Raw genomic sequence first — 14,097 nt, forward strand, 5'->3', positions numbered from 1 at the left:
CTTTTAATCTTTCCACCCAGTTCAATCTCGTTTATTGTTATCTGATCTGCGCTGCTTCTTCTTCTTCTTCTTCTTCTTCTTCTTCCTTTTTTAATCTATCCCGTGGACAAAATAATGAGAAAAAAACAACAAAACAAAAGAGAATCCACACAAATATCATAAAAATTGCAATAAAAATTTTAGGAACTCCATTTCCACAACACATCCCGCACTTGACTAATTCATAGTTCATTTTGCTGTATTAGTGTCAGCAATTCATTGTTAAGAGTTCAGTAGAAACAGAATAATGTGTGAATGTAATGTACCATTATATGGTAAGAACTAGGGACTAAGGACACTTGGAGATGCTTTGCCCCAGGAATTCAGTAGAAACAGAATGATTTCTAAATGCTTACCAAAGTTTGTGGACAGCGTCTAAAAATCATGACGCACATCTAATGCAATTCGTGTTACTTTGTATTTACACAAGACATATCGCTGTGAAACATTATCTACCAGTTCTATTACGAGATACTGAGGCTTTGGATTGGTGATGCGGTTTATTGGACAAACCACTGTCACTAACACTACCTTCCACAAGATTATCATGAACTTCAGAAAATTCCCCCGACCAAGAATTCATGGGGATAAGATAACTATCATCCTTAGTGCTCCTCCTCTTCTCCTCATAGCGTTTCACATTTTCAGATATCTGATGCAAGGTTTTATTTATTTTTGCGAATCCCTTCTCAACAGGTTCTACTACGTGTGAAACTGTGTACTTCATGTCGTCAACAATCTGAAATAACAAATGAGCTATTTCAGCAAAAGAGAGAAGCAATAACTAAAATGAGATAACAATGGTATCTACCTTTTTCACAACATTTAAGGTGGCAGATTGGGATTAGTACAACATCACTTTTACACATGACCACCACTAACATTATTTTTATTGTACACCAATCACAACCTGCCACCTCAACAATTGTGAAATTTGTTGCATATCTAGACTATTTGTAAATGAAAAGGGTTGATTTCTCACAATTTCTCCACTTCCAAGGACCACATCACGAACACTTTGGGGGAAATTCAAACGTTTTTCTCGCTCATCATTACGAGCCATGCGTATTCTAGTTGACCTTTCAGAGTCACGAACCTCCTCTGGGTCAGGAGGTGTTCCTAATGATGCATAGTCAGTCATTACAGCCACATTACGAACACATCTTTCTCCACGCTTGTAAGGTACAGCTGGGAAGACATACAGGTGCACCACTGCAGCAATACCCATCTATTTGCCAAGCTTGAAATTAGAAGCTTTACAAGCAGAAACTTGAACTTCCAGAAATTAAATGAAAGATCTTGACATGAAGGACAATCAGATGATTTAATGAAATGATACATATAATGCCATGAAATTGTGAAGAAAAACCTCATGCATCATAATTTTAGTTAATACACAGATTGCCTTGCAAAACGATTTGTTATATGGTCTTCAGAACCTAGAAGCACTGTAAAAGCAAATTAGGCATATTCAATACTTGGGAAATCCTGCATTAACCTAAGCAGAATACCATTATATCATTCATTTGTTGTAAATTGTGTGGTCTCTCATCCCCCAAAACAAAACAAAAAAAGCCATTTCTAAAACAAATAACTATACTAAAAAAACACAAAAATGTTAAGGGAAAAAAGTATGAAGTACACAATTTACTAGTACTATATGATCATAAACACTCGGGATTCCAAAATCGTGTCTATTTGGCATTGGCTTATAAGCCAGCTTTTTTGCTTTTAGCTTTTATGTATAAGTTTTTAAAATCTCACTTTTTCTTTCTTTTTTTCTCACTTTTCAAAGCACAAGTATACTTTAGTACACTTTTAGCAAAAAGCTAAATAAGCTATTCCCATATAGGAAAAAAATCCCATATCTCCTAGTGATACAAATACTGCAGAAACATAACCCAATGGCCATAAAAAAAGATACAAAATCTATGCAAATTCTTTTGATTAGTCAAAATATATACAAAATTAATCAAATACTACGATCCAACTCCCCATAAAAAATAAAAAATAAAAACCTGACAATTCCTTCAAAGGAGTGCAAGTTGAAGTTCAACTATGAGAGAGAGAGAGAGAGAGAGAGCTAAGAAGAAAATTTGTCAAATCTGAGAGTGATGATTATATCAAAAAAATGTTCTTAAGTCCAAACAAGTTTGAAACTGATGGAGGATTTGTCATAATCAAGTGACTGAGATAATGTTACATTAGCATCTAATCTCAACCTTAAATTGCGTTGGTGATTTGGAGAATGATATATTGAAATTTCATTTAACTTCCATTTTAAATTCATAAAGTTTCTAATATCCATCTTAAGTCATTTTTATCTATAATGAATCCATGACATAAGAGTCTTAAAATCATCCAAACATCATGCCATCCTAGTAAACAAACTTGCTCTCTTTCTTTTTTTGATAAGTTAAACTTGCTCTCTTTCAATACTATGATTTGTGCTTCTATAATTACTACATCTCACAGCTCTCTTCAAGCAACCTTCAAATAGCTTAGCCCAGTTTTCAACAGCTTCTTGTCCCAAATTAGGTCTTACACTTTACCGATACAAGAGCCGATTTCATAACTATACTTAAAAAACAGATTTCAGTTTTTAAAAAAGAAAAAAGTGGGACCCACTAAAACTAGTTTGTTTAAACATTTGTTTTCTGAAAACAACTCGCCTGTTTTTTGTTTTCCATGACATTATTGTATATAACTTGATGGCATTTTTGTTATATTTTGTGATCATCTCTCTCTCATGGTGAATCGCAGCTCGTGGTGGCTGAACAAAGGAACACGTTCAGATCAAGCGCCATGTAGTGTGTTGTTGTGAGTCACAGTGGTGGGTTGCCATTATTTGTTTTAGTTATTTTAAGAGGAATAGAAATAGAAAACAAGTGCCAAACAACTTTTTGGGAGCCATTACAATTTGTTTTTTCTCAACACACCTAGAAAACAGTTTCTGAAAACAGGGACTAAACAGGCCCCAACTCTTCTGCATCTTGTGCCCCTTAAAACCCCATAATGCAATCAAATGAAAGGGACATACAATAATATTAATATTAGATTTTTTCATTTTTTGGGTAGCGAAGTAAACAAGTTTATCATTTTCCTATACATAATATTAACTTTGGTAAAATCCAGACTACATTGACCTACATTTGTACAAACTGTTAGCACGATATCATATCAGGCTTTCATGCGCAAATCACCCTCAACAAATGATTTATTTTCAAAGATAAATCCTGACTTGTACAATATAGTTTAAAGAAATTTGCATAGTTGTGATTAAGCAAGTGGTATATGTCACTATGTTGTTGGAGATGAACAATAAATACACAAATAGGAGATGAATAATAATCATGAAAGCATAGTTTCATTACATACCTCTATACAGATGATGTAGTCTTGTATGCGTGTTTTAAGCTCCTGAGCCAAAGACCCTTTAAAAGCTCCCATGTAGAAAAGAAATGCAACAGCAATGCCTTGCCACCATGTCAGGAATACGATTGATTTGAAAGTGAGAAATTTTGCCAGAGGGTTAATCGGTTCTAATTTATCTTTAATAACAGTATAGAATTGAACAAGGCAATATAGAGCCCACGTCTGACTAAAATTAAGAACAACAGCCAAGTATGGATAGCTGCAAGAAAATAAGAGACATTCAGGTTATAGCAACACCCACTGCAATAGAGACAATCACAAAAATTGCAAAGAAAAATGTGATTTTTAGAGACATTTTTGTCGATCCCAAACAGGCCAATAGATTTGCCATTTATGCACTAATAAAGGGGCATGTGAGCATGTGTGTTATGAATGTACAAGCTGGTCAAACAATTAGAAAGGTAAATAAGGATGCCTTACCCATATCTCCAATCAAACGTCCCTTCCCCATAAACCCCAAAAGTCTCTAGAATCATTGCTAGAAGTGCACAGATCATCTTTAATATCATCTGGGAAATAATGCCTCAGTGAGTACCAAACAGGGGCCATGAAATGCAAAAGTGAAAAAGAAAACTGCAATAGCTTCCAATGAAACAATGAGCACATACATATTGAACAATGCCAATTTTTACAGCATTATAGAAGTCGGCACCAAGATACCAATATCTTATGATGCAATTTAATGGGAAAGGATGTTCTACTACTCCATAAGAAGTGTATGCTTCTTTCAAAAGAGGGGAGCTGTAATCAACTAGGCTCTGACTTTCCATAAACTCAATTGTACTTTCCTCACCACCTACAGGCAGAAATATTTTGAAAAAAGGGTAAACAATTATTACCAAAATTCAATAGTCAACACTATTAAATAAATTTCAAGAACTTGATAATCCAATTATCAAATGTTAATAGTGGATCTTTAAAAGGAAAAAAGAAACCATAACAAAAATACAAAACAAAAGTCAAATCTGTTCTAAAAATTTACTTATGATGTTATCCAATATGAAAAATTTAAGAGATGATGTCTATCACCAATCTAAAAAGTATATATGCACGATCCTCTAACAGACCTAAGCAAGCTATCAGGTACCGCTCAAAGCAATACAATGCAAACGCCTCATAGCAATCCCGAATTACTTCACAGTTGAATGCAGCGCCTGAATCCAACAGTGACAAAAACTGTAAAAAAAAAATTAGTCCACAAAGGAATAGAATAACTAGAACCACACTGCTATACAAGTTGAATTTATTACACAGCACAGGGAAGCAGATGACAAAATAATTGTGAATGATAAGATTTGTGAACTTGAGAATAATCAAGGTTGTCAATCTCTATAATATCAAGAATCTATTGCTATGTTTCTCATATGCAGTGGCAGATCATGTCAATATTGTTCATTAAAAATTAAAAAATGTAAGCAAAAAAGAGATGTAAGTGGGCATTAGATGTCTATGAGTCTCCCAAGGCAACCATATATTATATATATAATAAAAGTTGCATCCTACAAACTATGGTTGCTATGCATCCCAAGGTGTTACACATCATATAATAAGTACATTTAAATTATTAATATAGTTTACTTTAGATTCTGTCTGCTTTGTTGTAAAATGTTTTACAATGTAAAAAGAAAAACATTTTCTTTTTAGTGCTTGGTTGCATTCTTGAAAATACTCCGGAAATCATTATTTGTGTTTGGCATAATGTAAACCGTGGAAATTTTCTGTAATCACATAACCTGAATATCCATAACCAAAACCCATTACAGAACCCAAAAACATCCAAAAAGGTCAAAACTCATTAATCACAACACCCATCCAGCAATTTTTATGTCCTCCAAGCAGCACCACCCAATCTCCACCGTCCAATAAAATTTTCATTATCCACTCCCCATCAAAGATATACTCTACAATAGTAATCAAGCGAGTGAGGCAGAGAAAAAATGAGCAGCTAATCAGCGCAGTAGGTCGTCTCTCTAGCTCTGGCACGGCCTCAATTGCAATGGCAAGGCACAGCATGGAGCCGATCCATGCGTTGAGGTCTTGCTCAAGAGAGATGGAATCCACTGGTGGTCATGAGAGGCAGAGCATCAAGGAGTGTCTAACCCATGGTGGATCGAGAGATCGAGAGAGAGAGAGAGAGAGAGAGAGCGGGTATGTGTCGACAAAATTTAGAAAATGTTTTACAATATTTTGGGGCATAAAATGTTTTCAAAATTTTATAACTGTGTTTTTCGGTCAACAAAAAACATTTTGAGGGTTGATCAAATTTCACAACGAAAAAACACTTGAAAATGCTAAAAATGTTTTCTGAAAAACATTTTACAACAGAACAAACAAAGCCTAGTGAAACTCTATAACCAAGTCATCACTTTCTGTAAGTCAGTTGACAGCAAGGACTCCGTTGCAATGGTATCAAAAAACCAGGGATAATTTGATTTTATGAGGACCAAGATGAAATTGGCTCATAAACTTGAGGGCCAAAAGAAGTTTTATGCTTTTGTTTTATTGGATAAATTCACACAAAATTCAATAATCTCTACAACTATTTATCAATCTTATAGCCTTCCACAATAGAACCTTCATAATTATACACACACACACACTACACATGAAATAGCAAGTTCGTTTCATTAGTCATTTTAGTCTTGCTACGTACCAAAAATGAAACATTCTTGATAAGACAATATCCTGCCCAAAAAATTAATTTCTTCACTCCAAGGAAAACGATGTAATAACATTAATGCAAACAGTGCAGGATGAAACTCTATTTGTTGCATCCAAGGGAGCATTATAAAAACCATCTAGTGTTTAAAATTTAAGAAAAACTAGCAGGCCATTGAAACAAGATGAATGAGCAACACTAAATCAAAATGAAGGGAGAAGAAACATAACAAGTAGTGTCCATCATACCGATTCTAGAGCATAAACAGGAACCATCAGAATGAGACCAATTAGAAACTTCTGCTCCTGTATTAACAACAAATTGCTGCTATCAATTTCAGAGATCATGTTAAAGGAAAGGATAATAATTATAAAACAAATGATAATATTAAGTGGAACGAGCCAAGCCACAAAGATAAAAAAAGGTTATCTGTATATAAAAAGCAACATGGGTATAGCATAGGTGACTGTACATACAGAGCGTAGCACCAAAGGAATAACACATACCCAAGAGAGAGAGAGAGAGATTGAAAACAAGTAAAGGTCTAAAGGACTACAAGAATATACCTCTGGCTGATTATAAGCAGCTAAATGCTCAAAGATAAGATACATGGAGAGCAGAACAGCAACGGCGACAAATATGCTTGCACTGTAGATAGGCCAGCTGAAGGCTATTGCTGACTCAGCATGCAAGTTCAGTGACCACATTTTCCCTGATCTTGTTGAAGACTCAACAAGATTGAGAAGAAAAAAGAATGAATAGAAAACCCCTCTCCATCCCATTGAGCAGAACTATATTAAATATTCCACTTGATGCGCCAATAAATAAAATGTACTTGTGATACTCTAGTTGAAACTTTACGTTGTGTCCCTAAAACTTTATCAGCCCTTTTTCTTTCGTCACAGTTTTTTTTCCCCTTTTTATGTTTTCTGTGTCAACTGTAAGGAAACCACTCCATCCCACAAGATATTATATTGCAACAGAGGAAAGCCAACCTTCTTGCCTGCCACAATAGTGCCTAAAGAATATTTTCCACTGCAAATACCTACAAATTCTACTAAGACCAGATACCAACTTTAACTTTTAGCAAAAAGAGACATGAAGTGTCAGGATCCTGAAACCTGCACTGAAACAAGGAACAATTAATCAAGACAAAATATAGCATGAACCACCAGAAAATTGGAGAAGATCATAGTTTAAAGAGTATGTGTATCATACATAAGCAGGTTTTTTTAATTAAATAGACGTTATCAGAATAACTGACTGGGAGTAATATATTATACATGAACTAGAAGAAAGTGCTAACTTCAATATATATGTCTCATAAAGTTGCACTAATATCCCAAATCCAGAAGCATAATTAAGCTCCAAGTAAGTGTAGATTTCAGTAACAGACAAAAATGTACAGCAGTCAATTTGATTCCAGAAATAAGAGACCCAATACTATATAATTGGTGAATTAGAAGAAAGATGCTAGCTACCTATATATCTCATACTTTGAAGCAGTGTCTTCCTATTGATCTAGATGCCAATAACTGATAATTTATGGACCATTAATATCAGTCCATTAATTTCTACAGTAGTTTCAAAAAGGCAGGACAAGCAAACATCTTGAAATTTAAATTAATTCTAGAGTCTAAGGGCCAATGAGCTCTTGCTCAAATGAAAACCATTTCCCCATAAGAATGTAGTGGATAGTGTTGTTTTAGGTTCCAAACTCACCAGGTGTGCATGTAACTTACCCCAAAAAAAAAAAAAAAAGAGAAAAGGGAAAAAAGCTCCACTAAAATGTCCAAAACTGAGCCTTTTAAGGCTCATATCCTTACTGCTTAAACCTCTGCTTTATTAAGCAAAATAAAAGCCATTATCAGTACACAATACAATAAAAACATAAGCATCATAGCAATATAAAATAAAACCCATTAAGAAATATCCTCCAATTTACTAATACAATATAAATTAAGACATCCTCCATTTTCCTCCAACTAAAGGAAATTTTCAAAAATCTCATGTGGCAGGGAAATTTCACCATTGAAAGCAAATTATGCAAATATGGAACCTTGTAAGTAGGAAAAAGATGTGTAGAGCTAAGCATAGAATTACAGGGATCAAGGACCTTTTTTTTTTTTTGATAAGTAGGGAATCAAGGACATATTCGAACATCTACAATGGAATGTATAAAATTACATGAGAGAAAGTCCAGTCAATAAACTATCTTTTTGAAAAATTGAACACCCAGACACTTCGTCCACAAAAGACAAATGTGATGGTAATAAATCATCCATGTGCACAAACATAAAATGTTCCAACCCTATCCATAATCTTGATAATGGAATCCTACAAATTGTAGGCCAACTGATTAACTAGAAAGGTAAATCAAAGAGGCAACAGAGCATCTGGATCAAATGGTTTCAACTTATGGCTATTTCCTTTCCAAAAAAATTAATCATTTCTTTTTTCCTTTTTTCTCCCAATCATTAAACTATCCACGACACATCCCAGTTATGCCAAATCCAATCATAATAAATCTAAGATCCACGACATCATCCTCCACATTTCAAGTTTACAAACATACAATGTTTTACAGTGTCAATTATTAATACATATACTACTAACCATGATCCTGATAATGAAAGCCCAGAAGTAATATACCAACCAATTAGTTATAAAGATCAACCAAGTGGAACAAGCATTCTACTGTGATACAACTAGGCATCTGAATCAAGTGGCTTGATCCTAAGGCTATTATCTATCCAAAATTATTGATCATTAAGAGTAACTCATGATATTTTTTCCCAAGAAAATTACCTATCAGTTCACAAATGCAGCTCTCATAATTTCCGTGCCAAAATTTAAAAGTTCAAATGACCAAACTAAAAGCTTACATTTATATCATTTCACTTTTGTTCATATTTATATATTTACATTTTTTTTTTTTTTTTTTCTTTGAGAAGAATTTTCATCTTTTAATAAGGCTCAAACAAATATGTGGTGTATTTAATGGGTTACAAATAATCAAAGTTCAGCAATTAATATTTCAAAAATATAATTATTAATTCATAAGAACCAGTAATGTGGATGCTGAGAAAAAAAATAAACAAAAATCGAAACTGATACGGTTAGCTAGTTGACTTTTAAGTTTTAAGTTTCCGTCTTCTCTATTCTTACTACTTTTTGCCGAAAAACAAAACGCAATAAATTACAAAATTCAATACACCGCCTTTTTTTTTTTTTTTTTCCTTTGTGATTTCTCAGGTGCCAAACAAGCGGATTGGGAAAGTTCTTCACCAGCAACATTCATCTAATTACCCTATAAACACATTCTTCGAAAATAAAAATACCAAAAAAGAAAAACACAAACCCTAGAACATCAATAATCAAATCGATCACACACCAAACAAAATTTATAAAAATAAAATAAAAGCAGAAAATGTATATGATAGTAAGATCATTGAGAAATTATGGGAAACGAAATCCAGACCTGTGATTGCGCAGCTAGATAATGAAAAATATTTTCCCGGGAAAACAAATTTTTTTTGTACTTCGGTCTCCAATGAAATACAAAGAGAAAATAAATAAGGAAGGAAAAGTTTACAAACTGATTTATTTTGCTTCGGCAGTTGGGAATTTTAATTTTTTCTCTTATTAAAGAAAATAAAATAATGCTAGAGTCACGTTAGCAGTGAGCTATTTTTTATTCTCACAGCCGCGACAATTGATGTGGATTTGTTGACGTGTTATTTGGCGATGAGGGCTGTGAGATTGTGGGGGAGTGACGGGTTGTGGTTTTACTTTTAGTGGAACTGGAAGAGGATTCTCATTGTAACTTTTTATATAAGCGAGCATAGTTACGTGGATTTTGAAATATACCGGCTGGTCACAAATCCCAACGACCAGTCATTTGCGGTTTGCACTTTGCAGATTGGTTTGACAGGAATATGGGTTTTTGGAGCGGGGCTCATTGTCACGGGTGGGTAGCTGAGTCCAAAAGAAAGAAAGCCTACACTCTATTCTATTCCTAAATTCTTTTTGTTCTTGGACTGGAGTGTGTTTTTCATGTTTTAAGACAAGCTTATGGAATGGGCTCACCCATGGGCTGGACTTCCAGTTGTAATTTACTTCCTATCTGGACTGCCTCTATGTATTTTTTTTTTTTTAAATAAATTGATAGTTATAACGGAGAAAATGAGATTTGAACTTTGTATATTTTCATTGTAAACATAAAGATGTGTCAATTAATTAAATTACAAAACTCTTGATTCAAGTGTATCCATGTTAAATGTGAATTGGATGGACGATCATGGCTTACCAAAGTTTGTTAATAATAATTTGATTTGGTTATAAATGAGAGAGAGAGAGAGAGAGAGAGAGAGAGAGAGAGAGAGAGAGGTCCATGACATTATTGTAGTAGATAAAGACCGACTTAGTGCAGTCTATTTCTTTATCAATCCAAACCACAAATAATACCCATGACTTAGTCCAATGGATTATCTACGAGAGAAAATATCAAAGAGTAAAGATCTACTCTAGCCGAAACCAAGGCCCTAGGCGATGGGTGAGTTGTAAAATAGAATAATAAAATAGATAAAATAAGTTTTGAAGATGCAAAATATAAACTTTTTTGCGTTTCCGAATGCTAATACTCCATAAGCAACCTTACTGTAACTTGTGGATATAATTTTTTGCATCTAGCAACCTAATTGTGTCATGCTTTAAAATTTTAATCGTTTGAGTTGTAAAATAGCAACTTGAGGGGTTTTACACCCCAATGCTAGTTCTCTTACCATTTAGTTCATGCAGGTCATATTTGTTTTTCATAATTTAAATTTTACAACTTGCTTAGTAAAAACGAAAAAGGAAATGTTACTGTATGAATGAGCAGCAATCAATACCATTTACTGTCTTTCTCTCAAAAAAAAAAATACCATTTATTCACTTACACATTTCTGTTGCTTGTACGCCAAGCTATTGTATAAGAAAAATAATAACATGGCCGAACAATTCCTCATCTTTGTCAGTATTTTTATTTATCTTCTCTTGCGTTGCGTTAGGTGCTGAATATGAATTTTCCTTTTTAGCTAAGCATCACCTGATATACTATATATAAAAATAAATAAATAAAAATTTCCCCCACACGTCGTGTGGTTCAACATAAATATTTCATGGTATACAATACACATACTAGAAATAAATCTCTATGAACAAAGTTTTATAAATATTAAATACTATTCCAATTAAAAATTTTATTAGCAATAAAACTTATGTCTTAAGTACCTCAACACGATTGTTACAGTTCCTATAATAAATTTTTGTCATGTGACATAGTAATTATTAAAATATTTATTTTTATGTGAAACATGGTACGTCCTGAAGTTTTTATTATAAAATATAACTGAAATTAAAATCTTGAATTAAAAGTTTCAAAAAACTTGAAAGGAAGTTTAAAATTTGCCGTGGCCCTATGTTAGAACTCATTTCTCTCTTCCTTGTATGTGTTTATTTCTCAAAAAAAAAAAATTAAAACTTAGGGTCTATTTAAGATCAGCTTATTTTGGTGAAACTGAAAACTTTTTAGTGAAAGTACTGTAAATAAAGGTAAATATTAGTTGAAATAGTACAGTGAGACACATAAATAGTACCAAAAAGTGCAATGGATCCTATAAATAGTAAGAAAAACAAGTTAAATAGTAAAATAAGTTGACAAAAAATAAGTTAGCCAAACAGAAGCTTTTAGTCTTACACAATACATCTCCATTACTTTTAAGATCATTTTTAAATCTCATTAAAAAAAAAAAAAGATCATTTTTAAATATTTTTAATTTTTATTTGATTGATCTATGGAAATGAATTAAAACCTTATTTTATATTGATATAATATTATTACTAATACTATGTAATAAAAATTGCATCCTCCAAATTATTGTTAATATACTACTCAACAGAAATATAATTATAGATTTATTGTGGTAAGCTAATCTATAAATACCAGCTTAAAAGGATCTTGTACAAGAAGTCTTGCCTTCTAGGAAGACTCAAGGAATATGGGTAGCATAGCAGAAGAAGAACTACTTCAAATGGTCAGAGATTTCATAGAATCAGATTCAACCTCACCCTTCTCACTTCCATCTTCAAAATCACTCGCTCACAATGATCACCCCCCATATCACACTTTAAATGTATGTCTTCCATCGCTTCAACTACTAAAAACTTTTTTCTTTTCCTTTCTTATTTTTAGTCATATTTTTCCTTCTCGTCACATTTAACTTATTATTTGTGTTGATGGTTTTGATTCACTTGCCTTTTACATTTTGTTTAGGAGATTCTTGGGAGGGCCATGGAGGCTGAGGTTGAGGTCCTTGAGAAAATATTGATGTACATGAGAGATATTTCAGGGGATCATACTAATCATATGAAGAAATGGTTGGTGACAAAATTGAAAATGGATGGTTATGAAGCTTCTCTCTGTAAAACTTCTTGGCTTTCCGCTTTTGGTTACTCCAAAGGTCTCTCTCTCTCTTTTTGATCTCTCTTTGCTATATTCTTGACAACCCAATTCTGATTTTGATGTTTTTTTTTTTTTGTTTTAGTTGTCCAATGCACAGGTGATTATGAATATATTGATGTCATGGTGAGAGATAGCCATGGTGATGATGAGGAACCAACAAGGCTGATTGTAGATGTGGATTTTAAGTCTCAGTTTGAAGTGGCAAGGCCTACAGCAACTTACAAAGAACTGATCAACACTCTGCCTTCAGTCTTTGTTGGGAGTGAAGAAAAGCTCAACCAGATTATCTCTCTGCTTTGTTCAGCTGCAAAGAAGTCACTAAAAGAGAGGGGTCTTCACGTTCCTCCTTGGAGAAAAGCCAACTACATGAGGTCCAAGTGGCTTTCCAAAGAATGCAAGAAAGTCTCACTCTCAACCAACATGGATTTGGCTATGGTGAGTAAAGAATGAAGTAATAGCACACTATGTTCCTCCAATTTTGAAGCTTTGGAAAAAGACCCAATTGGTTCTCTTTTCAGTTTTGTCCGGCTCCCACTTTTTGTGTGTCTTTTAACACGAGAATCAATCAATGGTGTTAAATAGGTGGAGTTTTTGTCTATTTTGTGAATTTTGGGACAATTTCCTTTAAGAAGACCTCAAGTTTTATAGTTTGGGTCCTTTCTTTTTTTTTTTGTCTTTTATTTGGTTGTAACAATTTTGGACATCCTTTCAGGGTGTACTTTACTGATGCCCTATCATCTTAATCTAGATCAAAATCTTTGAAAATGTGGAAGCAATGGCAATGGACAAGGGTAGACTGTATCTCAATTTTAATTTTTGTTAGTCTATTGAGAATTTGAGGGAAGTAATCTTATTGCTAATTGCGTGCAAAGTTGAGAATGGGGTGATTGATTGTGACACTCTTTCATGACTGTGTCACTGCCAACTTTGTGCTTGTCAAAGTAATTGTCAACCCTCCTAATCAGCTGTAGATAATCAGATTCCTCCTGATCAAATCACTTTAATTTTTTTATACAAGGGGGGACATTAAAGTAAACCTCCTTTACAAAGAGAACTAAAAACTTCGGCATTTGGTTTAACAATTTAAAAACAAAACAAAATCCTCTAGACATGGGTTGAATGATAAATGGGCTATGTTTCAAATAATGATAAAGGATTAAATTCATTGTTTTTTAATAATTTAAATCTTTCGGATTAGTGGTAATAGATCATAATATTATAATATGAGATATTTTTCTCAACAAAAAAAAATATAATATAAGTTATAACAACCTAAAATATAATATATTTTATACTTATTTATTCCTTTTTTTAAGTGTTTATTTCTAAAAAGAAATTCAATATGCTTTTTTTTTTTTTATCAATCTTGCTTTAAAATTTTTTCATATAAAAAATCTTCCCATGTTTTATATATATAGTGACCATTAAACCACCTATACTTTCTCACTCTCTAAAAAGC

The 14,097-nt window shown here is 33.2% G+C and overlaps 2 protein-coding genes across 3 annotated transcripts; one reads left to right on the top strand and one right to left on the bottom strand.

The window, feature by feature from the left end:
* Positions 1–212: 212 nt before the first annotated feature.
* LOC111989524 (protein LAZ1 homolog 1) lies at positions 213–9,759 on the bottom strand. Of its 2 annotated transcripts, none has more exons than XM_024021318.2 (9): positions 9,615–9,759; positions 6,700–7,254; positions 6,382–6,438; positions 4,542–4,650; positions 4,083–4,270; positions 3,895–3,983; positions 3,418–3,673; positions 1,022–1,267; positions 213–778 (listed from the first exon to the last, which is right to left on the bottom strand). In XM_024021318.2, the coding sequence occupies exons 2-9, from the start codon at positions 6,913–6,915 to the stop codon at positions 488–490; spliced, it is 1,452 nt and encodes a 483-aa protein (XP_023877086.1). In that variant the 5' UTR covers positions 6,916–7,254; positions 9,615–9,759; the 3' UTR covers positions 213–487. The 2 variants fall into 2 exon arrangements, with proteins under 2 accessions (XP_023877086.1, XP_023877087.1); XM_024021319.2 differs by having other exon boundaries at positions 6,700–7,259.
* A 2,391-nt stretch (positions 9,760–12,150) lies between these two features.
* On the top strand, positions 12,151–13,236 carry LOC111989510 (uncharacterized). The gene is made up of 3 exons (XM_024021302.2): positions 12,151–12,309; positions 12,450–12,636; positions 12,721–13,236. Exons 1-3 carry the CDS (start codon positions 12,175–12,177, stop codon positions 13,086–13,088), a joined length of 690 nt encoding a protein of 229 aa, XP_023877070.1. The 5' UTR covers positions 12,151–12,174; the 3' UTR covers positions 13,089–13,236.
* The last annotated feature ends 861 nt before the right edge of the window (positions 13,237–14,097 follow it).

This window comes from Quercus suber, unplaced genomic scaffold (assembly GCF_002906115.3).
Source record: "Quercus suber isolate HL8 unplaced genomic scaffold, Cork oak 2.0 scaffold_255, whole genome shotgun sequence".
Taxonomy (NCBI): Eukaryota; Viridiplantae; Streptophyta; class Magnoliopsida; order Fagales; family Fagaceae; genus Quercus; species Quercus suber.